This window comes from Hippopotamus amphibius, chromosome 7 (genome assembly GCF_030028045.1).
Source record: "Hippopotamus amphibius kiboko isolate mHipAmp2 chromosome 7, mHipAmp2.hap2, whole genome shotgun sequence".
Lineage (NCBI taxonomy): Eukaryota > Metazoa > Chordata > Mammalia > Artiodactyla > Hippopotamidae > Hippopotamus > Hippopotamus amphibius.
Window position 1 is genome coordinate 42,420,235 of NC_080192.1, and position 26,799 is coordinate 42,447,033.

The window sequence follows — 26,799 nt, forward strand, 5'->3', positions numbered from 1 at the left end:
GTCAAGAATGGAACTTGTTACCTAACACTATAACTGGAGCAAGCCAAATGGGACTTGCATGGGAGGTGAGGTGCAAGGTCCAGAAAGAAGAAGGACCAGAAACACATAGGTCCTCCATGTGTGGAGGACCATATTATGGTCTTCAAATTTTGGCTAGGGTTAGTGGGAGACAAGGTAATCTAGTTTTGAGGAATTTAGAATGAAAGTGAGTGACACAGAACAACATTTCACTGAAGGCCTATTATGTTGCAAAATAACATGCTGGTTTCACATATTTTCCATAATTTCATACCTACAGTAGCCCCTATTGTAAGGAGCTCAGAAAGGTTAAAAACCAGGCCAAAGCCACAGACCTAGCATTCAAACCCGAGCCTGACTGAATCAAAATCCTAGCCTTTCCCCCAGATGCCCTGCTGCCTTCCTGAGAAAGTCAATACTCTGCTGGCAACAAAAAAAAAGTCAACTTAGAGACAAAACGAAACCAAAAAACCTCACAAAAATTAACAGACAAAGACACATAAATTGCACCCGAGACTTGAGGAAAGGAAGTGTCTGAAAAGAGAAGTAAAACATACTGGCTGAGCTTGCTTATAACAAGCATTGTGTAGGCAGAGCGAAACTGGGTTCGTTTTAATCACAGGTGCTGAATTGAAGGCACACCTTCATCGCAGTAAGAGCATTGTTTAGGATTACCAAGGATTCACTACCAAAGTCAATCCACATTAGTTATTTTTGACTGACTTCTGCCACAAGCACTGATGTTTTTCTTACCATGTACAGCATATCACTGGCTGTTGGCGTCACTCCTGATCGAAACTTGTTATGCATTCGAACACACTCTTTGATGAAGCCTTCATTTTCAATATCTGGCAAAGTATCTGCTGAATAGGAAACACTGGAGACCACAGAGAGCATGCAGGCTGTGACAGCAAGTGTGACTCGCATGCTCAGACTGTCTGGTGTCGAGCCCTGGAGGCTGGAATCCAGCGGCACTGCAGCTTCCGAGGTTATGTGAGCCAGTTTTACAAAGCACAGTCGACTTCAGCTTTGAGAAAACGGAAAGCAGAACATGAGTTCATCACAAGTTTGAAGAAAAGGGTTTCTCCATATATGGTTTGCAGCTCGTTTCATGCTCTTAACCCTGTCTTTTCGGTGGTTGTCAGTGACTCGGCACCTATTTCAACATGGATTTTTACGAGGCTACATCAGATTTTCTTTTGAGTTAGGGGATGTTTCCAAAGGATATTCTGGAATCTCCAGAAATAACAGTCCCAATTTTTACTGAGGTTCTGGTGGTTAAATAAAAACATCTTACTTCAATAAATGTCTTGCAAAATACTCTTTAAAAACTTTTTTTTTTTGCAGTCACATCAGCACGCCGTGGTTAGAATATCTGGTTAACATCATTGCCTGACCTAGAATTCATTCGCAACGGTGAATGTGATGGGGTTGAGTTGATTTTGTCCACTCCCCTCCCCCAAACGAAAAGACAGTTATGTAAATTTTTAGAGGTGGCTGGCTATTGCGCCCAGTGGAGTCTGAATTTTGCAGCCTTTTCTAAACCTCTGTGTGCTCCTCTCCCAGATAACAGCCTAGAACCTATTTCCTAGCCCTTCAGAGGCATTTATCTCCCTTGAAGCTTTAATATTAGCTTTGTCCATGCTCTGAATTCTTGGCTTACCTAATTTTGACAAACCTGTTCATCTATACTGCCATGAACATAATGGGACTGCTACAGGCATTCTAGGAAAATCTTTTGCCTCTCAGATACATGCTATAGCATGTTTCTCATGCCAATTAGATCCTGTGGCATTACGTGTGCCCTACGCTTATGTGCAGAAGCTGCAGCTGCCACCCTGATTGACAAAGTCAATACACATATGTTCAGTTCCCCCATTCATCTCTATGTTCCCCAGGTGGTGTCAGCTATTCTACAAGTTCATAGGACACAGCATCTCTCTACACTATGACAGGGCCCTTAATGGGCTGGCTTTTTCATCATGTTACATCATTGTAACACTTTGAATCCAGCTACTTTACTATCCCTCCCTGATGGTGGAGAGCCCTGCTGTATCACACGTGATTGCCTTTGCAGCTGTAGAAATGGTCTCAAAGCCATGAGAGGCTCTCTCAGACACCCCTTTAGACAACCCAGACTTAATTCTACTTTGTGATGGCTGCTGTCAATGAAATTTCTCGGGAAGTATAAAAACTGGTTATGCTGCTGTTACCCCTCATGAGACTCCCGAGGCACATTCTTTGGCCACGGTAAAATCAGCCCAAGCTGCTGAAATCATAGCTCTCACTAGAGCTTGCACCTTAGCAGAAGGGAAAACTGACACTATTTATTACAGATTCCAGATATGCTTTTGGAGTCTGCCTTGCTGTGGGCACAATCTGGAAATCCCATAGACTCATAACTTCTGCAGGTACGCTTATTTCTAACGGCCATGCAACTGCTGACTTATTACAAGATATTCACCTCCCTTCTAAAACTGCTATTGGTCATTGTTCAGCCCATACCAAGGAAATGCTATATCTTTAGGAAATGATCAGGCTGACAGAATTGCTAAACATCCAGCTCAAATTGGACACCCTTATTTCTTCTTTACCCTATTTTTAAACTTGCCTTTATTCTTGACTGATATTATCAACTGTTCAGCAAATGCCCCACAATCTGAAAAACACAAACGGATGCAAAACAGTGCCAAACGATTACCAGATAGATACATCAGGCCACATGGACTTCCTATAGCACCCTTTCCTCTAACCTTTTGGCTTGTATCCCATCAAGTGGGATATATGTGCAGATGGGGGAGAATTAAGGAACTACAAGACAATTGGTTTTCCTGGCATCCATAAAACTCCTGACCAAATTATTTCCCAGTGCACTACTTGTAAGTCTCCCCAAATATCTAGGAGAAATCAATATACCCCAGGAAAGCCCACATTCCCCTTTGTGACACTCCAAATGAATTCTATACATTTCCCCCTAGCTTCAGGCTATTTTCACTGTTTGGTTGCTGTCTGCACATTTCGTGGATGGACTGAATCCTATTGGACTAGATATGCTGAAACCACAACAGTTGTAAAGACATAAATAACTGAGGTTATTACCCACTTTGGCATTCATTTTTGGATTGAATTGGATCAAGGAACTCATTTTACAACAGAAACCACCTGCTTGCAAAAACTCTGGGGTTCTCATTAAAATTTTCATACCCCACATTATCCTCAATCATCAGGAAAAGTGAAACATAAAAATCTAGACATAAAAAAAACTTTAGGAAAGATCTGTCAAGAAACTGGACTTAAATGGCCAGAAGCTTTGCCCTTAGCCCTTAAAAAGATCCAGAATACTCCAGACAGGAGACATGGACTGACCCCTTTTGAAATGGTCTCTGGATACCCAATGTTTGTTGGCATCTCTAAACCTTCCATTCCTGGATTAAGTGAAGTTTATGGGAATTTAAGTGAATAATTTGATGCTATGACTAGCTAGATACAAGAATAAATGTTCTTCAAATCAACCTGTTTGCAAGGCAGAAATAGAGACACAGATGTAGAGAACAAATGCATGGACACCAAGTGGGGAAAGCGGGGAGGGTTGAGGGGGGGATGAATTGGGAGATTGGGATACCAAATTGTACACTCTAAATATATGCAGTTTATTGTATGTTAACTGTATCTCAATAAAAGTTCTTAAAAAAAAAAAAAAAGAATGAATGTACTTGAAGCATATAGCCAGTAGGTAAAAGGAGCCTGGCCTCCACCAACTGACAAGCCTTGCCATCCTTTCAGTCAGGAGACCAAGTGTATATCGAGATCGTTAGAAGAAAACATGTGCGGTCACCTCCCTGGGAAGGACCTTATGAGATGCTGCCAATCACTCACCCTGCCATCAAAAGGAAAATCCTCTTAGATCCATGCAAGTCATGCCAAAATAGGCCCAGAACATCCCTCTCAAGACAATTGGGAGACAGATCCCCCAGGTGACTTTAAAGATTTCCAAGGCAAATTCCCAGACCCCAGAAGCAGCCAGCATCATGAAGTAGACAGCTTTTCCCAGGATCATTGATCAAGCCGCCTCACTTTCTGTAAGGCTGGTTTGGTGGTGCTGAATTCTCTTAACTTTTGCTTGTCTGGAAAGCTTTTGATTTCTCCCTCAAATCTGAATGAGATTCTTGCCGGGTAGAGTATTCTTGGCTGTAGGTTTCTCTCTTTCAGGACTTGCAGTATATCCTGCCATTCCCTTCTGGCCTGCAGAGTTTCTGTAGAAAGGTCAGCTGTTATCCTGATGGGTTTTCCCTTATATATTATTTGTTGCTTTTCTCTTGCTGCTTTTAATATTTTTTCTTTGTGTTTAATTGACATTAGTTTGATTAATATGTGCCTCGGTGTATTTCTCCTTGGGTTTATTCTGTATGGGACTCTCTGTGCTTCTTGGACTTGGTTCATTATTTCCTTTCCCATGTTGGGGAAGTTTTCCACTATAACCTCTTCAAATATTTTCTCAGACCCTTTCTTGTTTTCTTCTTCTTCTGGGATGCCTATAATTCAAATGTTGGTACACTTAATGTTATCACTGAGGTCTCTGAGACTGTCTTGTATTCTTTTTATTCTTTTTTCTTTTTCCTGCTCTGTGGCAGTTATTTCCCCCATTCTATCTTCCAACTCACTTATTCGTTCTTCTGCCTCAGTCATTCTGCTGGTTATAGCATCTAGAGTGTTTTTAATTTCAGTTATTTTGTTATCCATTGCTGTTTGTTTTTCTGAGTTCTTATGAACTGTTTCTTGTACTTTCTCTATTTTGTTATTATTGAGATTTTGTATCATTTTTACTATCATTACTCTGAATTCTTTTTCAGGCATTTTTCCTATTTCCTTTTCATTTATTTGGTCTTGTGGGTTTTTTTCCTGCTCCTTTGCCTGCATGGTGTTTCTTTGTTTCCTCATGGTAGTCCAAACTTCTGGGGTTGCTTGTCCTGGCGATAGAGGGGTTTATAGAAGACTGTCCAAGCCCCAGACTAATGTCCGAGTGTTGGGTTAAACAAATACTATGTCCTGGGAAGTGAGGGATTCGGATGAGTTGTGGATTGGAAGCCACTGTAATCAGGGACAGGAGGCACTGGAGCGCAGAGTCAGATTCCAAAAAAATAGATGCTGAGTTGTCTCAAATGCTCTTCTAACAGAAATGGAGCCTCTGAAGAATTTTCTTAAGATTTTTAAGTGAGCTTGGAGAGTATGCAGAAAGGCTCTCTGCCCCCTCCTCGCTGGATTAACTGCTAGCACTAATTGATGACTTTAGTAAAATAGCAGGATACAAAATTAATGCACAGAAATCTCTTGCATTCCTATATACTAACAATGAAAGAGCAGAAAGAGAAATTAAGGAAACTCTCCCATTCACCATTGCAACAAAAAGAATAAAATACCTAGGAATAAACCTGCCTAAGGAGGCAAAAGATCTGTATGCAGAAAACTTTAAGACACTGATGAAAGAAATTAAAGGTGACAAACAGATGGAGGGACACACCATGTTCTTGGATTGGAAGAATCAACATAGTGAAAATGACTGTACTACCCAAAGCAATTTACAGATTTAATGCAATCCCGATCAAATTACCAATGGCATTTTTCACAGAACTAGAGCAAGAAATCTTACGATTTGTATGGAAATGCAAAAGACCCCAAATAGCCAAAGCAATCTTGAGAAGGAAAAATGGAGTTGGTGGAATCAGGCTTCCTGACTTCAAACTATACTACAAGGCCATAGATCAAGACAGTATGGTACTGGCACAAAAATAGAAAGGAAGATCAATGGAATAGAATAGAGAACTCAGAAGTAAGCCCAAACACATATGGGCACCTTATCTTTGACAAAGGAGGCACAAATATACAATGGAAAAAAGACAGCCTCTTCAATAAGTGGTGCTGGGAAAATTGCACTTCCTAACACCATACACAAAAATAAACTCCAAATGGATTAAAGACCTACATGTAAGGCCAGACACTATAAAACTCCTAGAGGAAAACATAGGCAGAACACTCTATGACATCCATCAAAGCAAGATCCTTTTTGACCCACCTCCTAGAATCATGGAAATAAAATCAAGAATAAACAAATGGGACCTCATGAAACTTAAAAGCTTTTGCACAGCAAAAGAAACCATAAACAAGACAAGAAGACAACCCTCAGAATGGGAAAAAATAGTTGCCTATGAAACAATGGACAAAGGATTAACCTCCAAAGTATACAAGCAGCTCATGAAGCTTCATACCAAAAAAGCAAATAACCCAATCCACAAATGGGCGGAAGACCTAAATAGACATTTCTCCAAAGAAGACATACAGATGGCCAACACACACATGAAAAGATGCTCAACATCACTAATCATTAGAGAAATGCAAGTCAAAGCCACAATGAGGTATCACCTCACACCAGTCAGAATGGCCATCATCAAAAAATCTGGAAACAACAAATGTTGGAGAGGGTGTGGAGAAAAGGGAACTCTCCTGCACTGTTGGTGGGACTGTAAGTTGGTACAGCCACTATGGAAAACAGTTTGGAGGTTCCTTAAACTACAAATAGAACTACCATATGATCCAGTAATCCCACTACTGGGCATATACCCAAAGAAAACCATAATCCCAAAAGAAACTTGTACCATAATGTTTATTGCAGCACTATTTACAATAGCCAGGACATGGAAGCAACCTAAATGCTCATCAACAAATGAATGGATAAAGAAGATGTGGCATATATATACAATGGAATATTACTCAGCTATAAAAAGGGATGTGATGGAGCTATATGTAATGAGGTGGATAGACCTACAGTCTGTCATACAGAGTGAAGTAAGTCAGAAAGAGAAAAACAAATACCGTATGCTAACTTATATATACAGAATCTGAAAATGGTACTGATGAACTCAGTGACAAGACAAGAACAAGGATGCAGATGAAGAGAATGGACTGGAGAACTTGAGGTTTGTTGAGGGGCGGGGGTGAAGGGGAAGCTGAGACGAAGTGAGAGAGTAGCATAGACATAGATATACTACCAACTGTAAAATAGATAGTCAGTGGGAAGTTGCTGTATAACAAAGGGAGTTCAACTCAAGGATGGATGATACCTTAGAGGACTGGGACAGGGAGGGTGGGGGGAAGTCGAGGGAGGGAGGGAATACGGGGATATGTGTATAAATACAGATGATTGAACTTGGTGTACCTCAAAAATAAATAAATAAATAAAATGAAAAAAAAAATCTCACTTTCACCTATTTCCCCTTCCCTGCTTTTAAAACTCCCTATACACACATGCACATTAAAAAGAAAAAAACAAAAAACCACTTTTTCTTTTTAAAAAATGCCTTTCTCTGCACTTATTAATCATTTATTAAAAGGCTAGCTGGAGAGCGCATTTCTCTGTCTACCCTATTTCTTCTCTAAGTCTCCACTGTGGGCTCATTTTCATCCTGTGTCTTGCTCTTACTATCCTTTTCTTACCCCCTTATGCCAATTTACCAAACCCTGGCCATGCTGCTAACTCATCAGTCTGACTGTTTATTATGTCAACATCCAGATGGTGCAAAAGAGTCTGAACTAGTTTTCATTCCACAGGTGGCACCTTTAAACCTCTTAAGGAAATTGTAAATGACTCTAGCACCACCCTTTTGGGCACAAATGTCTGCCAAATCACAACATGTTCTGGATGTCTCAAAAGTCACCCTTGTACAGTTTAGGATATTGTAGCTGCCCCAAACCACAAACTATATATAGGTGGATCAAAAATTTAGAATTACTTGGTCAAGTGACAGAAATAAGCTTTGCAGCTGCCAAAACCAGACTACAGGCCCCCTATATCAGCTGTTTTACAATCTGTTTTTGGAGGGCATGGAGGATGGAGGTGTTTGGACACTACAGCACCACTGGCAAAGGTCATGGAATACTTCAGGCCCTGGGAGTTACAGCTTCCTTCCCCCCCAACCTCAGGATATTTTTTTGTTTTGTTTTGTCCTTCAAATCTTCATTGGAGTATAATTGCTTTACAGTGTTGTGCCAGTTTCTGCTGTACAGCAAAGCAAATCAGCTATATTTATACATATATCCCCATATCCCCTCCCTCTTGAGCCTCCCGCCCATCCTCCCTATCATACCCCTCTAGATCATCACCAGGCATGGAGCTGATCTCCCTGTGCTATGCAGCAGCTTCCCACTAGCCTTCTATTTTACATTTGGTAGTATATATATGTCAATGCTACTCTCTCACTTCGTTCCAGCTTCCCCACCCCACTTTGTCCTCAAGTCCATTCTCTACGTCTGCATCTTTATTCTTGCCCTGCCACTGGGTTCATCAGTACCGTTTTTTTAGATTCCATATGTAACAGGGAAGAGCTAAATCAGACTCCATGTTCGATATGTTTCTTTGACTTTAACCTTTGCTTTTTGCTTTTTTTTATAATCATACATGATGACCGGCCTCAGGGAACACTGCCCCCTGCCTGAATGTTAAACTAAAGTGCCTCTGTTCAGCTCACAGGCAGACAATCTGCCCTGCCCACCTGTGTGAATGGCTGCAGAAAAGAAGAAATTAACATACCCCCTCACTGAGGCTGGTCATTCCTGGAGATGTTTTGCAAGACTGATGGCCCTTTCCACTTTACTTCCTCACAGCTGCTCCCTCTGATTCTATAAAAGAAACTGGCATCCAGACCCTGATAAGATGGTTTTTTTGGAGACACTAGTCTGCTATCTTCAGTCTGCTGGCTTTCCAAATAAAGTCCTATTCCTTGCCTCAACAGCTTGTCTCCAATTCATTGGCCTGTTGTGTGGTGAGCAGAGCAAGCTTGGACTTGGTAATGTATATATATGCGTTAGCATACAGTATTTGTTTTTCTCTTTCTGGCTTACTTCCATCTGTATAACAGACTCTAGGTCTACCCACCTCACTACAAAGAACTCAGTTTTGTTCCTTTTTATGGCTGAGTAATATTCCATTGTATATATATGTGCCACATTTTCCTTATCCATTCATCTGTTGATGGACATTTAGGTTGCTTCCATGTCCTGGCTACTGTAAGTACTGTACAGCTTCCATTCTAACTTTGTCTGTAAACCACTTTGGTCTTTTTTATTTTATATGACAACCAAATGTATAAACGGTTTCCACTTAAACGGTCAGGATGATGTGGATTTGGATACCAGACTCCTTCTGTCACCAAATACTCCAACCTAAATGCCAGCCAAATTACAAGCATGAGCTCCTTTGTTCATAAAGTTGTGCCACATAAACATGCTAGCCAAGAAGTCACAGGGAATCTGCTGCGCATCACAATTCCAAGGTCTTTTCAGCACTGAGGGTCTCATTCCCAAGCTTTAAAGATTATGAATTGGAAAAAGCAATCTTAAATCTCTCCACAGTAATGGAAGAAGAGTTCAATACCACTATGGAAACCTTAAATACTCCAATCAGAAGTTAATAGCTTAGCCTCCGTGGTGCTCCAAAATCATCATGCCCTGAATACACTGCCTGCCAAGCAAGGAGGAGCTTGTGCAACCACTGGTGAAAAATGTTGCTTTCTGTGAATCACCGGGCTAGTAATATCTAATTAACAGCTACTAAAAGAGGAGATTAACATTTTTTATCAGATAAAGGATGCTCACACATGTCATTGGATTTAGTCACAGGGTTGGGGAACTGGTTTAACAGGGTGTGGGGAAAATGTTCTCCAATTTGGTTTTTTCTGTTTATATATCTTCGTTCTAAACTTGTAACAGGGAAGAACTAAATCAGACTCCATGTTCAATCTCTTTCTTTGACTTTAACCTTTGCTTTTTGCTGCTCTTATTATAATCATACATGATGACCTGCCTCAGGGAATACTGCCCCCTGCCTGAGTGTTAAACTAAAGTCCACCTCACTGAAGCTGGTCATTCCTGGAGATGTTTTGCAAGACTGATGGCCCTTTCACTTTACTTCCTCACAGCTGCTCCCTCTGATTCTATAAAAGAAACTGGCATCCAGACCCTGATAAGATGGTTTTTTGGAGACACTAGTCTGCTGGCTTTCCGAAAAAAGTCATATTCCTTGCTTCAACACCTCGTCTCCAATTCGTTGGCCTGTTGTGTGGCGAGCAGAGCGAGCTTGGACTTGGTAACAATCTAAGTTCTTTTCTCCCTTTGCAGATTTATTACTTGTCTCTTCAGTCACCAGATCAGCTTTTTATCTATGAAATTAAGGAAATTTCAGAGGAGGGAACTGATGGAGTTCAGGGCAGGCTGCCCCAAGGTGCAGATTATTATCTAAAAACAAGCAAGGCCCAAAAGACTCAGGAAGAACATTAGACGGTCCCCATAACTGCCTAAAAGAATTTAAGACAGAAGGCCTGCTCCAGGAAGGGATTATTACCATAGATAACAATAGCACACTATCAACTAGGTATGGGAGACAGGAAAGAACCTGGCAAGGCCTGTTTGATCAAAGCCCTCTCTGAGTCCCACTGTCTCTCGATGGCCCAGCAAACGTTTGTTTACCAAACATTAACTCTTTTCATCTTCTTGCGGGTTATCTTACTTCCCTTAGAAGTCCCAGACCTCTACCTCCTTCTCCTTGGTCCAGAATGACATGCATACCTCATCTTGCCTTACTATCTTTGGAATTTCTCACACTTATGTGAATTCCCCATATGTACATATTAAACTTGATTTTCTCCTCTTAATCTGCTTTATGCCATTTTAATTATTTGACCAGCCACAAATAATCAAGAGGGGAAGGGGGAAACTTTCCCCTCCCCACAGACGACTGTGTTTATGGGGGGGGTGTATGCCCATTAGAAAGAGGGGGCAAAGAGAGAGAGAGAGAACAGTACGAAGAATACTGGTCTCAATTTCAGATATTAGTTTAAGCTCTGTTCCTAACTAGCTGTAAAACCTTGGATAAATTATCAGACTCTCTAATACTCAGCTGCCTGTTTAAAGAGGACCTTTTCTATTATACCTTCTTAATCAGAGAGGGTTTGGGAGGATCAAATGAACTAGTAACATATTAATTCAACACAACTAAATTCCTGCTCTGTGTACTCAGTTTAGTAATACAAGATAAAAACATAGTCACTGCCCTCAAGAAGCTCACAATGGTAAGAGCTGTGAGCTGGTGGTAACAAAGACAGGGAGAGTTGAAGACCTAGGTAGGGGAGAGTACAAGGGCTAAGGACTCACAGGTGAGGATGCTTAATGCATTCTGGGAAAAGTGGAGATGGTTTCCTACATATAGCAGTGAGGTCTTCACTGAGCTGGACCGGTGTTGATCAAATGAAAAAGTGGTGGAGAGATGAAGGAAATTGGGGGGATAAGAACTGGATTTCTAGTTGTGAAGTTGGAAACATGATGTCATGGCAAGAATAGAGAAAAAGTCACTTCACATTGTCTCTGTATCGATGACTTCAAGTATTACTTATATCTGGTAGGAAACATGGTACCTAGTCTCATGGAATTTAGAATCCAAATGGTGTTTTTATGCCAGTCAGGAAGAGCTATAAGAGTCAGATTAAGGAGGACTTCTGGATTCTGCCAGTGATTTGCATTTTATCACGAAGCTGATGGGAAGTTATAGGAGAGATTTTTAGCTATAGGTGGTGTGTAATCTGGTTTCAGAAAACACCAGTGTTTTAGAAAATCAAGAGATATGCAGAATGGAATGGGGTGAGGCGGTATTAATATCTAACTGCAACTCTTAAAAAGTAAAGAAACATTACAGAACCCTAAGGAGGAATTATTATTGCCACACTCGTACACAAGAAATAACCTCACAAAGTACTCATATATAATTTCAATTATGTCCAGGCTGCCTAATTTATACCAGCATTCCTTTACATTATATTGGCCTAGGATAACCATCTCCTTGTGTGATAATCAACAGTGAGACCTGCCTCCAGCTTGAGTTTGTAACCAGGCCTGAAGCTTGCTTTCCATATTGTTCTGTGTCTCTGAACTAGACTGCCTGGGTTTTGAACATAAGAACAAGAAAGGTGAAAACTTGCAAGCAAGGAAATTCAGTGATGTTTTGCAGTTGCTTGAGCAAACCATATTGTACATTCACAACTCCCAAGGACAAGCAATATTCTCTTGGTGATGAAATAAACTAATCACTTTTCTCTAATTTCCAAAAATAAGCAAAATGGAAAGTCTGCTAGTATAGTACTGAGACCATTTTTTTCATGATTATGCAAAGCAATTTAGCTCCTCATAGCTACAACTCTCAAACTTCTTAATCTGTACATTCCTACAACAAATGCCTATAGAAGTGGTTTGCTCAAAACAACAGGAACTTTTACCTGTTTCAGAAGGCTCACAACTTTGCCAAGTCTCGCCTCTTCTTATCTTGGGTCTTTACCATGGTCTCCTTGAAAAGTATGTGTGTGTTAAAAAAGAGATTTGTTTTCACTGCTTATCTCTGAATAGTGGCATTTTATATATTTTTTAACTTTTTTATTCTTTTCTGTATTGTTTACATTTTTTACAATAAGAGTATACTATCTTCTATAATTAGAAAATAAATTGAAATTTTTGTTTTGGAGAGCCATGGGATCTGTGTAATTGTTAAAAAAGAAACCACAGGTCCAAAATGGAGTCACATATGCTAAGCTCACCAAGACTTAATACCTAACCTAACTGCAGTTACAACCTCACCCAGAAATGTAGTCTTAACTGCTCAGTCTGGAATTTTCAGGTCAGTGCCATCTGCCACATAGCCCCCTTTTCATCACCCAAAAGAAAATGAACTTGCTTGGTACAGCTCTTCTGAACTTCTCTCTGTTAGATGGGATGCTGCCCAGTTCATTAATTCTTGCATAAAGCCAATTAGATCTTCACATTTACTCAGTTGAATTTTTGTTACCTAACTGATTTGGTAGCAGTGACAGTGGGATAAAAATTTATCTTCCGATGGCATTTAGGGACAAAGAAAAACACAGGTGTGGTACCCCATAAAACCTTTGAGTTCGTTGTCTTTCCTGTCATTTTTGAGGGCCATTGTTAAGTTCCTCTCAGTTCTAAGCTCCACTTTCTTTGCATGGAGCTTCTAATCTAACTGGCTTTCTGCAATTCCCTATTTGGTTGGAAGCTCTGACCTTGGTTTTGTCTCCAGATCCCCAGATTCCATGGCCAGAGTCAACTGGGTCCAATTAAAAACCAGACTGAGTCTGAGGTTGGAATGGGCCCCACTTGAGCTGGATTAAGTCCAGCAAAGGCTAGTTGATAATGGGAGAAATTCCGGAGTCAGAGAAAGCTACAAAAATGGTTGGGCATGAATTGAGCATTTAAGAACTGTTACAGCACTTGCCACCTAACCCAAAGACTCCTGTGTTAGGGTAGGTTGGTCACAGAATGGGTTAGATTGACACTAGGTCAGCTGCCAACCTCAAGAAAATTTCTGTGCAACAAGGTACACTATGAAATATCACACAATTTCCAAATCAGCAGCACATCACTTTTTAGGTATTAGTTTGACTCCGAGAGACCCAAAGGCTTAGCTAACTAAATAAATTAAAAATGAGCTCCTTAAAATCCAAAGAGTTAAGTGCACTACCTTATGGCACGCCTACCTATTTTATAGGTAAGAACTATTGTGGAAGCTATAAATACGTACAAAAAAAAAAGGCAAATTTTTACTAAAGAAAACCTAGAATTTTGTGTCCTGAGTACTTGGCTTGGTAACCATGAGGTTGGGGATCTCAAACAGTGGTTGGGGGATGAACAGAGATGTGGGTTAATCTCCATTTTCAGCCAAGCTCCTACCAAATTGCTGCCAGCTCTCAGGGGAATTACAACCTAGAGTATGATGGCCATGAGGCAGAACATCCAGATTAGATAAGATCATTTAAAAAGTGCACTTGAAATTAAGGGTTCCCAAATTAAGCAAACAGAATGGGATACCTATTTTAATTAGTATACAGAGGAATCCAAAAGGCTTCAAAATTCCAAAATAGCTTCGTGGGGGAAAAAAAAAGATGGTTGCAGCAGACAAATGAAGATTTAAAGACAGGAGATCATAAGCAAAAGTTCACCAAACCATTAGCTTTACAGATACAACAGCTTCAGGGCCAGGCACCTAAAATATCTGGGTCCCCCACATTGCACTTTCCTGGGGGCCTGTCATTAAAACACTGACCTCAGGACTGTTTTAGTTGTCATTAACTGGGACACTGGAAAAGAGGCTGTCCTTCAAGGGCCTATGCTAATTTGTCAACATCAATTCAAATGCCTTCAAAATTCACCCCTAAATGTGTGCCCCTATTTAGGCCCTTCCAAGAACTGATGGAACTCTAAGACTCCAAAGGATTCCCTGGGAAAGTGCTATGCTATTTTCTTAAACAGCCAAGGGAAGCTAAAATTAAAGTGAATAAGAAACCAGAGTCTGCAGAGGGGATCCCTGGAAAAACTGGCAGAAGCCAGTTGAGGGTGAGAATTCTTACCACAGTCTCCAGAATCTCTGTCTGTAATGCTCAGCTGAGAGAGAAAAATTAAATTTCACGTTGTCCCTTTCTTTCCAAATCCAGACCTATTGGTTGTTGATCCTTTCTCTCCCAGGGATAACTATTGCCTTCTTGCTTGTCTAGTTTTGTGTTCTAAGAGCTTGGCTTGGCTTTCTGCCTGCCTGGGACAAGAAGGCTATTGGTTCTTTAGCTATCTATGGGAGTGACTCTAGATCTTGAGAAGGTGGTAACTTTTGCACCCTCTCTGAGGATGCCTTTTGGGTCTATGGAGTCATTTTTAACACTGCCAGAAATATTTACTGTCTGTTTCAGCTGAAACCTGGCAAGATATTTGAAAGGATTTAATAACTTTATAATCAGAAATTTGGCTGAATTAAAAACTGATATTTAGAACCTAAAAGGAATTTTTTAAGCCTCTTCCTCTAAGCTAACGTGAAACTATGTCTCCAGAGAGAAAGAACTATCTAAAGCCCTCATAAAAAGATTTATAGGTAGATCAAACTCTGGTGTCATTTAAATAAAAACCCAATTGCTAAAAACAAACAAACAAAAACACACACACAAAAAGCCCCCAATTGCTTAAGGAATTGAGAGCAACTGTCTTTGTCTCTAAATTCCTTGTAAAACTAGAAGTGCAGCTGTAGAGGCAGTTCAGAGTTCATTTACTCCTTTATCAATCCCAAACCCTCCCCTCTCAGAGGTTTCTAAATATTAGCCTTGGGAAAACAAAATCCTTCTTGGAGGAACTTGCATTCCTTTCTTGTGCTTTGAGATATAAATATTCTATAAACTTAAAGGTAGTAATTCTTGTTAGAAGGAGAACAAAAAGGGAAAGGTAATTTGAAACTTTTAAGTCTTTTAAGTGCTTCTCCACAGATATTATTGAAAGGCTTTAGCCATCTGAGCAGGTAACCTTAACTTATTCCATCTACCAGAAAAACAACTTAGATTCAACTTTTACAACTAGTGAACTTTACATGATTATACCTGTCTCATGACTGAAATTTTAGAATAAGTCTATAAGGTCTTTGTATCTGTCTGTATCTTCATATGTGTTTATATAGATGGTAGATGTGAGATATATATCTACCTCTGGATGGTATTGCTAAGATTAATTTGTAAAAGCTCTATCTAATTGACTTAAAAAGCACTTAAAATATAACAAACTAACACAAATGCTTTTCAAGACGATATGATCTAGGATTATGTTGTATTTATATAGGTATATAAGTGTTTTGGAAATTATGTGAAATTCCTGAAAATCTGATGTGTCCTGATATAACATTATCAGTCCTAATGCCAGTTATTATCTATTGGGCTGCATCCCACAGGCCTGCAAGCCTTGTACCTGTCCAGCCTCAAGATCAAAGAAAGAGCCTGGAGTTGTTACCCAGTCCAAGCATGCACTGATCACCATTTGTCAGGCTAATAAATTGAGAGACAAGCAGTTAAGGCAAGGAAAAGTGACTTTATTTGGAAGCCAGCAGACCTAGATGTTGGGCTTCTTTTATACTGAAAGGGGAGGGAGTAAAGTCAAGCATTTCCTGATTCCCATCAGCCTCTGGAGGGGATGTGTTAATTTCTTTCCTCCTGCAGGTGGGCCGGGTCAGGATGTTTTCTGTGAGCTAAACAAAGGTATTTTAGCTTAATTCTGATTACCTGGTAGGCAGGGTTCCCAGAGGTGGACCTTATGTATAACTTAAGCTTATAGGCAACATCCCTTTAGTGATTAACTTGAAATATATCTTCCCTATTATAATTTCCTACTATCAATGTCCATTCCACAGTCTTGTAGGAAAAAGGACAAAGACCTCTCTGGCTACTTTCTGCTGAATAGAGGCAATGAATTTTCCTTGGAATCTTTAGTTAGTCCTTTTATATCTACAACTATTTGAACCTGATGAAACCCCTTAGCACTTTGTTGCCCAATTTGTAATTGAACTTGGGATTTTGGTTGTAGTTCCCAATACATACACTAAATTCCTGTGCCATTTATTTGGACATAAAACAGGTTGATTCTTCTCCAGCTACAATGAAATTACCATCTACTTCAGTTGGACAGGCAGACCTGTTGGAAGTAAACTCATGAAGAGGTTAGTATAGTGCCCAAAGTTTTAACATAATTGGCAACTGCTGGGTCTCTTAGAGCGTTTATAGATTCTCTCCCCTGAGCAGACAACCTGGAGATGGCCTACCATACAATATTTCAAAGGGGCTTAATTTAAGCCTGCTTCTAGGAGCTACTGATCTGTAGCAGGGCAACTGGCAAGGCCTTATCTCAAGTTAAATTAGTCTCAACATATTTTAAAGATGTTCCTTTTTTAAATGTATGATTCACTTTCTTGGTTTTTCCTGATTGTGGTCTCCAGAATAAAAGTAGTTTCAATGCCTTAACCCAAAGCTGGGGATAATTTCCCTTAGGAGGGCTTTAACCACTTCAGAGACTTTCTGTCCAGGTGAGATATGCTTCCACCTATCCTGAAGAAGTATCCACAAACACTAACTAGCAGGTTATCTGAAATTTCCTGCAGCTCAAAGTATTTGAGTAAAGTCTTTTTTCCAGTCCTTGTTGGGGTAGGTTCCTCTGTGTTGAGTCCCCATCTGGGGGGGTCTGACAGTTATTTTTAGACTCCGACATCAAGCTGTTCTGGTGGAAAACTTCAAGGTGAGGTCTATCAGAAAGACAATCAACTCTTTCTCCACTGTCAGTTTTAGATGGGGCTCTGTAGGGAATTAGGTGCCTCAAGTCCGAGGGAGCCCCTGGGCTACTTCATTCATCATGTTCCTCTCTTTCTACTATACAAGAGGCTCTTTTATTGTTTTTCTTATGTCAGCCTAGGGCAATCTGTTTTCCAATGTTCTTTCTCCTTACAGAAAGCACATGCTCCTTCTCCAATAGTGGCTTACCTCTCTTTGCTTAACTAGCCTTCTGGGAATCCGATAATGTTGCCAAAATGGCGTTTTGCTTTGCATCTTCTTTTTGTTCATCCTGTTGAATACTTTAAAAGCAACATCTACTAATTGAGACAGATGTATTCCAAATGCACCATCTTATTTTTGCAGATTTCTCCTGATATCTGAAGCACTTTGCCCCACCCCCCAAGATAGCTCAAATTTACTATTCTAATATTTTCAGGGGCCTCACGATCTGCATTAAGATGATATCTGTAGGCTGGATAAATCCTTTCCAAAAGTTCAGGGAGGTTTTCATTTGTTTTGCTGAGTTTCTTGAATTTTGCTCAAACTCTTTTGCTTTGGTTCCCCCTTTCAAAGCTCTGCCAAGATGCGCTAATGAATGATGCTCTAATAAGGGCTTTCTTCCCTCATTGGGGCTCCAGTTTGGCTCAGCTGTGGGTGCTGCCAAGTGGCCTTCAGGTGTAGAGGATCCTCCCTATAATAGCCCCCTATGTGAGATAACAGCAATGGAAAGTGCCCTGTCCTGGGAGTGGCTCCTGGCCCAAACTGGGTGCCCTGTTTGATCTCTGATGGTGATATCTGACCAAGTCCCTGTGCCCCAGAAACTAACACAGGATTTTCTCTTTTTAAAAATTTTTTGAAATATAGTTGATTTACAATTTTGTGTTAATTTCTGCTGTAGAGCAAAGTGATTCAGTTATATATAACCTTTTTTTATATTCTTTTTTATTATGGTTTATTGTAGGATATTGACTATTGTTCCCTTTGCTATACAGTAGGACCTTGTTTATTCATTCTATATGATAGCTTGCATCTGCTAATCTCAAACTTCCAATCCATTGCTCTCCACCCCCTCTCCCTTGGCAACCATAAGTCTGCTCTCTATGTCAACACAGGATTTTCTAATTGATCCTTAGAAGGAGGGTAAGTCCTGAGCTCAGCCAGTGGAGTTAGATTTGAAGCAACATATTCTCACCGTCATTCCCTCCCTTTTATTTTCCCTGATGTAATAGCACAAATACTTGCACAAAAAGAATTCTTCACAAAATTGCAATAGTCATTCAGAAGCCACTGTAAAACCATGAATAGCAGTTGATTATCTCTAACCACTAAAGGGATGTCTTTTTGCTCTGGCGTCAACCAGCCGGGATTACAGTGCAATTTTAAAGAAAGTGGTTACTGCTGTGAAATACAATTTAAGATAATTAGTAAAATTATTACTGATATTTACCAGGATATACCAGGACTTTAGAAGTTCCATATAGTTTCCAGAATGTGTATATTAAGTATTTATCCATGATACAATCTAAGAAGTTTTATCACCACTTATTTGACAGTGCTTCCCAAGTAATTTAGCATACCAAATAAGCCTAGTTAATATTCTTCTGAGATGGAGAGAATACAAATAATTTGAGGCTTTCCAGGGACCCTTTGGAAAATCTCAACAGTTAGCTAGAGGTCAAGTGAACTTCATTTAGAATTTGATCTTTGCGAAGTTTGTCAAAAATATCAAAAAGTTTTAATAAGTGATAAAAGATCTCAATGGCAAATACAGGTCACTTAAAGAAGCTCAGTTACCAAAAGCAGTTCAATATTTCAAGAGAACTTTGTCCTCTTAGCGAACCAAATTCAGGTTTTTTAGCACTTTACCTTTAAAATTCTATTTCATAATTAAGTTCAATCTCAGCTAATCCTGACAACACACAAAACTCTTTCAGTGTTCCTCCTCCACAAGCCTTCCACAACTTTATTTCCTTATTCATCTGTCCCTTTTCCATTTAGAAACAACCAGCTCTAGGACAGAACCACCTTTTCCCCTTTAACAAAATGTATTTTCATTCCTCATACCTTGTTTGCTGAAAACAAACATCCTACATTTTTTTTTATACTGAACTATTTCCCTTATAATTCTTAACCTTAAAACCCTAATCTCAGAATTCCTAGGTGGCACATTGGTTAAGAATCAGCCTGCCAACGCAGGAGACATGGGCTCGAGCCCTGGTCCAGGAAGATCCCACATGCCGTGGGGCAACTAAGCCCCTGTGCCACAACTACTGAGCCTGCGCTCTAGAGCCCTCAAGCCGCAACTACTGAATCCTGCATGCCTAGAGCCTGTGCTCCTCAACAAAAGAAGCCACCGCAATCAGAAGCCCACACACTGCAACGAAGAGCAGCCCCTGCTCACCAGAACTAGAGAAAGCCTGCGAGCAGCAAAGACCCAACACAGCCAATAAATAAATAATAAAATTTATTAAAAGAAAAAAACCCTTAATCTCTAGTGAAAACCAAGATGCAAGTAATTGTAAACTGTCATACCAGCATTTCCTGATTGACAAACTTGTGTTCTAATATTTTGTCCTATTTGAAATGACCCAGATAGTCAATGAATTCTCTTCATTCAACTTTGTTACGAAAATCTGGAGAGACTATTTTAGATAGACATTCCCAAAACATAATTATTCCTATAGAGTTCACCTAAAACTCTTACCTCATTTACCTCTATTTTATTTACTTAAAAGCTTTGTCATATTTTTATTTTTCTTGCTGACAAATTTTGTAACAGGAATAATAAGGTCTTATTTGATTTCTGGTAAACCTAGGTAGCAATGAAAGTATTACTTAATGTTGATAATCCTAAAGACGTGTCTGTATTAATCAAACCAACAAGCTTAAGCTAACTTTAATACTAGATATTAATTTGATACTGAATATTTTTAGATTACATGAACCCCAAATCTATTCTGTCCAGTTTTATATTTTGAGTATTTATATAAGCACTTAATTTCCTTTAAGTCAATCAAGTAGAGCTCTTTCACGAATTAATACTGGTAATGCCATACATCTATAAACACTTGTACAAACATAGACCTCATAGCTCCCATTCCAAAATTTCAGCCATGAATCACATACAACAATGTAAAGCTTAGTTACAAAAGAGATTGGATTCAAATTGGGTTTCTGGCAGATGGGACAAGTCAAGATCACCTGTCTAGATGGCTACCCTTTTTAGTAATATTTATGGAAAAGGCACGCCTATTTCTATTTGTAGCTTTTGCTGATTTTAGGAACCAAGTGGAAACTTTTTCTTCCTGGGAATATCCCACTCTTGGATAATGAAAGTTTTTTTTTTTTCCCTGTTCTTTTCCTCCATTTGACATCAGTAAAAGTTTTATATATCACAAAAATGATTTGGGTATAAATGCAGTAATAGTACTAAACAAAATATAAAAACCCAAAAGACAAGCAGAAAATCCTAAATAAACCCTCAAGTTTGGTCTTGGGGTTTTACATACACCAATGACACAGGAGACCATAAACAACATAATACAGCACGAGTTAGAGTAGCAGTATATGGTGCACAGGGTTCCAAGATAACCCTGCCTAAATCCCTTGTGAAGATCCTAACAGGTACTGAGGTCACACATTGTTACAATAAAATAGCATCTTCCTTTCACCCATGAGTTCACACTTATAATCAGCTCACTTATCCAAAATGTACCTCAGAGGACTTTTAGTGACAGTTGAAACATTTCCCATTTTTAAAGACAGAAATTAAAGACAAAACACAAACTGCACACACAAATGCTAGCATCCAAAGAAACAAATGAACCAATTCACAAATCAGGTGAAAGTCCAAAACCTTCCTCTCTCCAACAGGGTACCCTATTCAAATACAAAACAGATTCGCTTATTCTGGACAAAAAGCCCTAAATGGAGAGGAAATAAAGTTTCCAGTTGTATACACTGGAGGGACTTACCCTACTGCATGGAGCCTGTCAGCTGCTCCCAAGTGTTGATTTCTTGCTCCAACTGCCAAGCACTGGGGCAGGGGTGCTGCTTTGGGGAATTTTGAAGGGAAGATCCTCAGGACAAGTGATCCCAGCAGCTGCTAGGGTCTTATCCAAAAATTCCCCAGTCAGGCGGGCTAGCCAAGGAGTAGCAAGGATCCTGCCTGGCTGTGCCAAAACTTGTTCCTAGTCCAGACTTGTACTTCTTGCCACATGACAGGCCAACAAATTAAGTGAGGTACTGTTAGGGCAAGGAATGTTGACTTTATTTGGAAAGCCAGCAGACCAAGAAGAGAGTAGACTCCTACCTCAGAGAACCATCTTGCCTGCGTTAGAATTCAGGCTTCTTTTATACTAAAAGTGAGGGCATAAAGTCAAGCATTTCCTGGTTCCCATCCGCCTCTGGAGGGAATGAGTTCATTTCTTCCCTCCTGCAGTCATTCACAGGTGGGCCTGCTGAGGATGTTTTCTGTAAGCTAAACAAAGGTGTTTTAGCTTAATGATCATTACCTGGGAGGCAGGGTTCCCGGAAATGGACCCTTATTTAAGCTTATAGGCAACATCCCTTTAATGATTAACTTGAATTGGAATACAAAGTTTCTTCCTTTTACTGACTTTACTGAGTCAGTGATAGAGACATTAATGGTTTAATGGGTAGGGGGCGGATCTTACATGTCTGAAGCAAGGTCCTGGAGCAACACCCCAGTGTGTGTGGCAGACAGCAGGCAGGACAGGGCAGTAGTCTTTGCTACAGAGTAAAGGGCAGGTAAAGGGCGGGGTGGGGAGGGTGGCAAAGGTGGAGAAGTTACCAGTTACAAAGGGAATTGAGGTCAGGTTGCCTCTGGTTACCTAAACTTTAGAACTATGCTGGCTGGAGCCTGGGGCAAGTATACAGGCATTTACTGATTAGCATCTATGATTACGAGGAAAGATCAGTCCTGTGAGTAGGGTGTAGGTAAAGCAGGGACTGATCGAGCAGGGGATGTACAGAGAGCAAGAGAACTACCATCCTGGGTGAACTGATCAGATATTATCATAAAACATTATAGGTTACAGAAATAACCAAATACTCTTGAAAATTCCATTATAATGCACTCTCATCAGATCTTTAATAATGAACATTTTTTAAAAGTCTTGTCATTTTCAGAGAGTTACTGTTTTACTTAGATGCTTTTGCAAAGGTGTTTCTGCAAAAATATTTCCTCTTCAGAGAAATTCATGGAAAGGATTTTGACAAGTACAGGTGTCTGATAACTTTAAGATCGTAAAACTGAATTGCATAAAATTTCCCAAACTAACCGAAAAACTAGATTCAAGCAGAACAACTATTAATTACATCAGACTGAATAAACAGATGAGGATGAGTATAATTTTTATGACTTTTTGTTTTAAACATTGCCAGTTCTTTTATGTTTTGCTTTTCCAAATTTAAGGAAACTTCTCGCAAGCTGTCTTGCAGCATTTTGGTAAAGTATACCTTTGTAAACAAAGATGAAATAGTTACTTTTTCTCCCTACCTGATCCCTCCAGAATTTCGAAACCCTTAAGTATTCCTTTCATGGCAATACAGTTAGTTATTTGTATAAGTTCAATAAGAATCTATTCTCCTTGTAACAGGACACAATTGAAAGCGCTGGCTATATTACCAGGGGTTTGAAGGCATTGTCATATTGACAGAGAGATGCAGAGACTCAGATATGACCAGACAGCTTTAAGGAGCTAAGGTTAACTTTATTGAGCCAATAAGGCCTCTTGGAAAAATCAACCTGGTACCTTGTTTCAGCGAGACAGTCTTAAAAAGAGCTTATATAGTCAATATAAATCATCAGGCCAAGTTAATGCAAACAAATTAGTTTTACTAAGATTATCTTTGATAAAAAAATGAGGGTGATGGTAGAGAGAAAAGTTATATTTTTACCTTTCTCTATGTTAGATTCTAATCCTGTTAATTATCTTTGAGGATTTGTAATCTATCTGTAAACTGGACTGGATCCTGAATTCTAATTTCCTCAAATATCTGGACTCTGTTGTTTCCAATTTTTTCCCATCCCTCTGATTTGACATCAGTAAGAACAAAGCCTGCCCTTGAATCTCCTTGAAAGGGACTGTACCAGGTCCTCCTCACTACCTAGATGGCAGCCAAACTTCAGGGGCTTGAGCCTTAGGTACACATTTCACAGCTAAAGAAGACTCCACCTGACATCTGCTCCAATACAAATGCTGGAGACCTTCAGATCAAATTGATTAGGAGGAGTAGCTGATATCAATGTAGACTGCTTCCTCTTGAGACACGAGTTTGCTTCCTCAAGCAGAGCCACTGTATCAAGTTAGATTAGTAACACACACCTCACTGTCTCTTGCTCACAACTGCAGAAAACAAGACCTCAAAGCTTTGCAAAATCACCCTGCAATAAACTCTTACTTTGCCTCAAATACCTGCTGTCAAAGTTTGGCTTTCTGCGCTGCAGGCACACCAGCCCATTGCTCAATCTACCTATCATCTTTCCCATCTCAGTACATTACAGCCTGGTCTCCCAAATTCTCAGGCCAAAATCTAGGAGTCACCCTAGAAATATATGTGGAATTCAACCACTTCTCACCACTCTCTTTCTACCAATCTATCTTCACCTCTCACCTCATTATTGCAATGACTTCCTGAGCAGTCTCCTCACTTCCTCCCCTGTCCCCTACATTATGTTCTCCTCCCAGCAGTCAGTATTATCCTGTTACAGTGTAAGTGAGTTATGTCACTCCTCTGATCACTTGGAGATGAGCAACGTGAGGGCACAGCCTCCGTCTTGTTTCCATTTTTGCTGGATGGGTGGCATCAGACACGTATGGCTTCTGGGGGTTGCAGTTTAAGAGTAGCTTTCTAAAATTGCTGACAGCCAGAAGATGTAGAAAAGTTCTGTTGCTGGCATTTCTTACATAGCACTAGCGGGAGTGATGGTTTCCTTATCAGCCAGATCTGGGCATTGCTCTAGGAAGCTTAGTCTGGGGACTGTTTTTCCAGTCCCCTCAATCATTCTGTCAGCTACCTTATTTGTTTTCATAAATGCTTTCTCTGCTTAAGTTTGCCAGAGTGGCTTCTTTTGTTTGCAACTAAGAATCTGAGTTTTTTTTTTCTCCCCACAACCAGTGGCTTATGGGATCTTAGTTCCTCAAACAGGGATTGAACACAGGCCTTCGGCAGTTAAGGTGCAGAGTCCTAACCACTGGACTGCTAGGGAATTCCCAAGGATCCTGACCTTTTGAGGAGGAAAAAAAAAAAATCTATCAGTCCACCTCAGAAGACTCCCCCCACCCCTTTTAACATTTTGGTGTACTTCTTTCAGTGTTTTATGTCCATATAAGATACATTCACATACATATATATGTTTTTAATATCTATATAATACACATGTGGAAATTTGTTAAATGAGGGCAAAATCTGATGCAATTTAGTATCTTGCTTTTTTCTCTACTTACCACCATTTCATAAGTATGTTTTTTGTTATTATGACTTTTCATAAACATTTTGAGGGCTGTACAATGTTTCCTCAAACCATTATGAGTGCCTAACTTACATAACAAATTGTTGTTGGATATTCAGATTCTTTTTGATTTTTCTTTGTTATAAATACTGCTGTTGTGGATATCTTTATATAGAAGGCATATAGAGTAGGATTGATTCCTAGAAATAGAATTACTGAGTAACAAGGATGAGTGTTTTAAAGATTTCAGATACAGAATGTCCAATTACCCTCTCAAAACTTGTACTAAATTATACTTCCATCATCATCATATGGACATTGAGACCATCTATTATTTTTAACATCAGAACTATGTGTATACATGTACCTGTTTGTGCCTATTGTCAAAGAGAACCAGAGCCAGACACTAGTTAAAGCAGTAAAGATAGATTTAATTCAGAAATTATTGCAAGAGGGGAAGAGACTTCAGTTTTTTCCCCCTATTGTTTCAATTTACCCTTTATTATTGGAGGTCGAACAATATTTTTTTACATACATATGTATCTCTTCTTTTTCAAATTGTTTTCCACTTAGTTTGTTACATAATATTGAGCGGAGTTCCCTGTGCTATGCAGTAGGTCCTTGTTGGTTACCCATTTTAAATATAGCAGTATGTACATGTCAATCCCAAACTCCCTAACTATCCCTTCCCCCAATCCTCCCCCCCCATAACCATAAGTTCATTCTTTAAGTCTGTGAGTCTGTTTCTATTTTGTAAATAAGTTCATTTGTATCATTTTTTTAAGATTCTGCATATAAGCAATATCATACAAATATTTGTTTTCTCTGTTTGACTTACTTCACTTAGTATGACAATCTCTAGTTCCATCCATGTTGCTGCAAATGGCATTACTTCATTCTTTTTAATGGCTGAGTGATATTCCATTGTATATATGTACCACATTTTCTTTATCCATTCATTTGTTGATGGGCATTTAGATTGCTTCCATGAAGAGACCTCAGTTTAGAACCGTGCTCAATTCAGAATACAAGGCAGCCAAGATTTATAGTGAAGGAACAGAGTTGCAGGAGGGAGAGATTTGGTGGATGGAAAATTACTAGTAGCAGGCCAGAGTGATCAGGTAGCAAGGGTGGGGGAGGAGATATTTGATGAGCTATTGAGAGTGATCGGAACTGAAGTGTGGGGGAGATTTTCTCTAAACTGATTTGGCAGGATTCTTGCTAAAACTGGGCTATGCACATTTGGCAAGGATGGGGAAAAGGGTGCAAAGTCAAGGCCTAGTCAGGAACAGGGTTTAGAGAAGTATGACTAAAGAGTGTGGTCAGGGAGAATGTCTTGTCAATATGCATATTTGAGTACTTCCTGTTTACTCTCCCTTTCTGTGCTGGATTTAGTTTATCATCTCCTAACTTTAGCTGACTTTGAGGCATGTTTTGTCCAAAGAGGAGGCCGCAGTGCAATTTCTAAATTTTGCCTTTGATTTGTTGTACAATACGACAAGAGAGATAGCACCAAACAAAGTTATAAGCGCTGGGATCGATTCTGCTCATACTTAAACAGAGTGGTCACTTTTAAAAGTATGAATTCAAAGATAATGTTAACATGAGAATTAACAAACTCAATCACAGCTGTACTTGTCTTTCTATAAATATTTCTAAACACTTCCTTTGGCATAGATACGTTTCAGAGAAAAACATTTACTGAAGGTTCACGTTATCTTGTTGCATTTCTTAATTTCATGAGTCCAAATGTGAGTTAACTTGATTTCAGCATAAAAATATGCCTGGTGCTTCCTTTTCCATTTCTTTATGGAGTAATGCTGTTCTGACTTTGTAACACAAGAGAGAAGTTTTTACTGTGTACTCTGTCAAATTCCTTCAGGGCCTCTCTGCCAGGGTGACCTTAGAGAATGATTCATATGCTTCAGTGATCATACTACTAGCCTCTGGGCAGCTGAGCAAAGATTTTTGTAAAAACTGCAAATTGTGTGCAGGAAAATCAGCTGTCAGCTGGAGAGGCTGAGAGGACTGACGTGCAGTTACCAGAGCACCGTGCTTTACTTTCTGCCTTTAGTTTCTGCCCTGCCCAAGACTGGGGAAGCCTGATAATTGCTGCTGGACTATTCCACT

The 26,799-nt window shown here is 39.7% G+C and overlaps 1 protein-coding gene across 7 annotated transcripts in view; it reads right to left on the bottom strand.

The window, feature by feature from the left end:
• Window positions 1-21,379, bottom strand: part of GLIPR1 (GLI pathogenesis related 1) — a 39,694-nt gene extending 18,315 nt beyond the window's left edge. Inside the window, exons 1-4 of one of the 7 annotated variants that reach the window (XM_057741261.1) lie at window positions 14,472-14,578; window positions 12,333-12,400; window positions 2,630-2,677; window positions 772-1,045 (exon numbers count right to left, since the gene is read on the bottom strand). In XM_057741261.1, the coding sequence (XP_057597244.1) occupies window positions 772-945 (174 nt within the window). In that variant the 5' untranslated portion in view covers window positions 946-1,045; window positions 2,630-2,677; window positions 12,333-12,400; window positions 14,472-14,578. Of the gene's footprint in view, window positions 1-771; window positions 1,046-2,629; window positions 2,678-12,332; window positions 12,401-14,471; window positions 14,607-21,166 lie in introns of those variants that run through there. The other 6 variants (XM_057741264.1, XM_057741263.1, XM_057741265.1 and 3 more) reach the window with 6 other exon arrangements.
• Window positions 21,380-26,799: the final 5,420 nt, after the last annotated feature.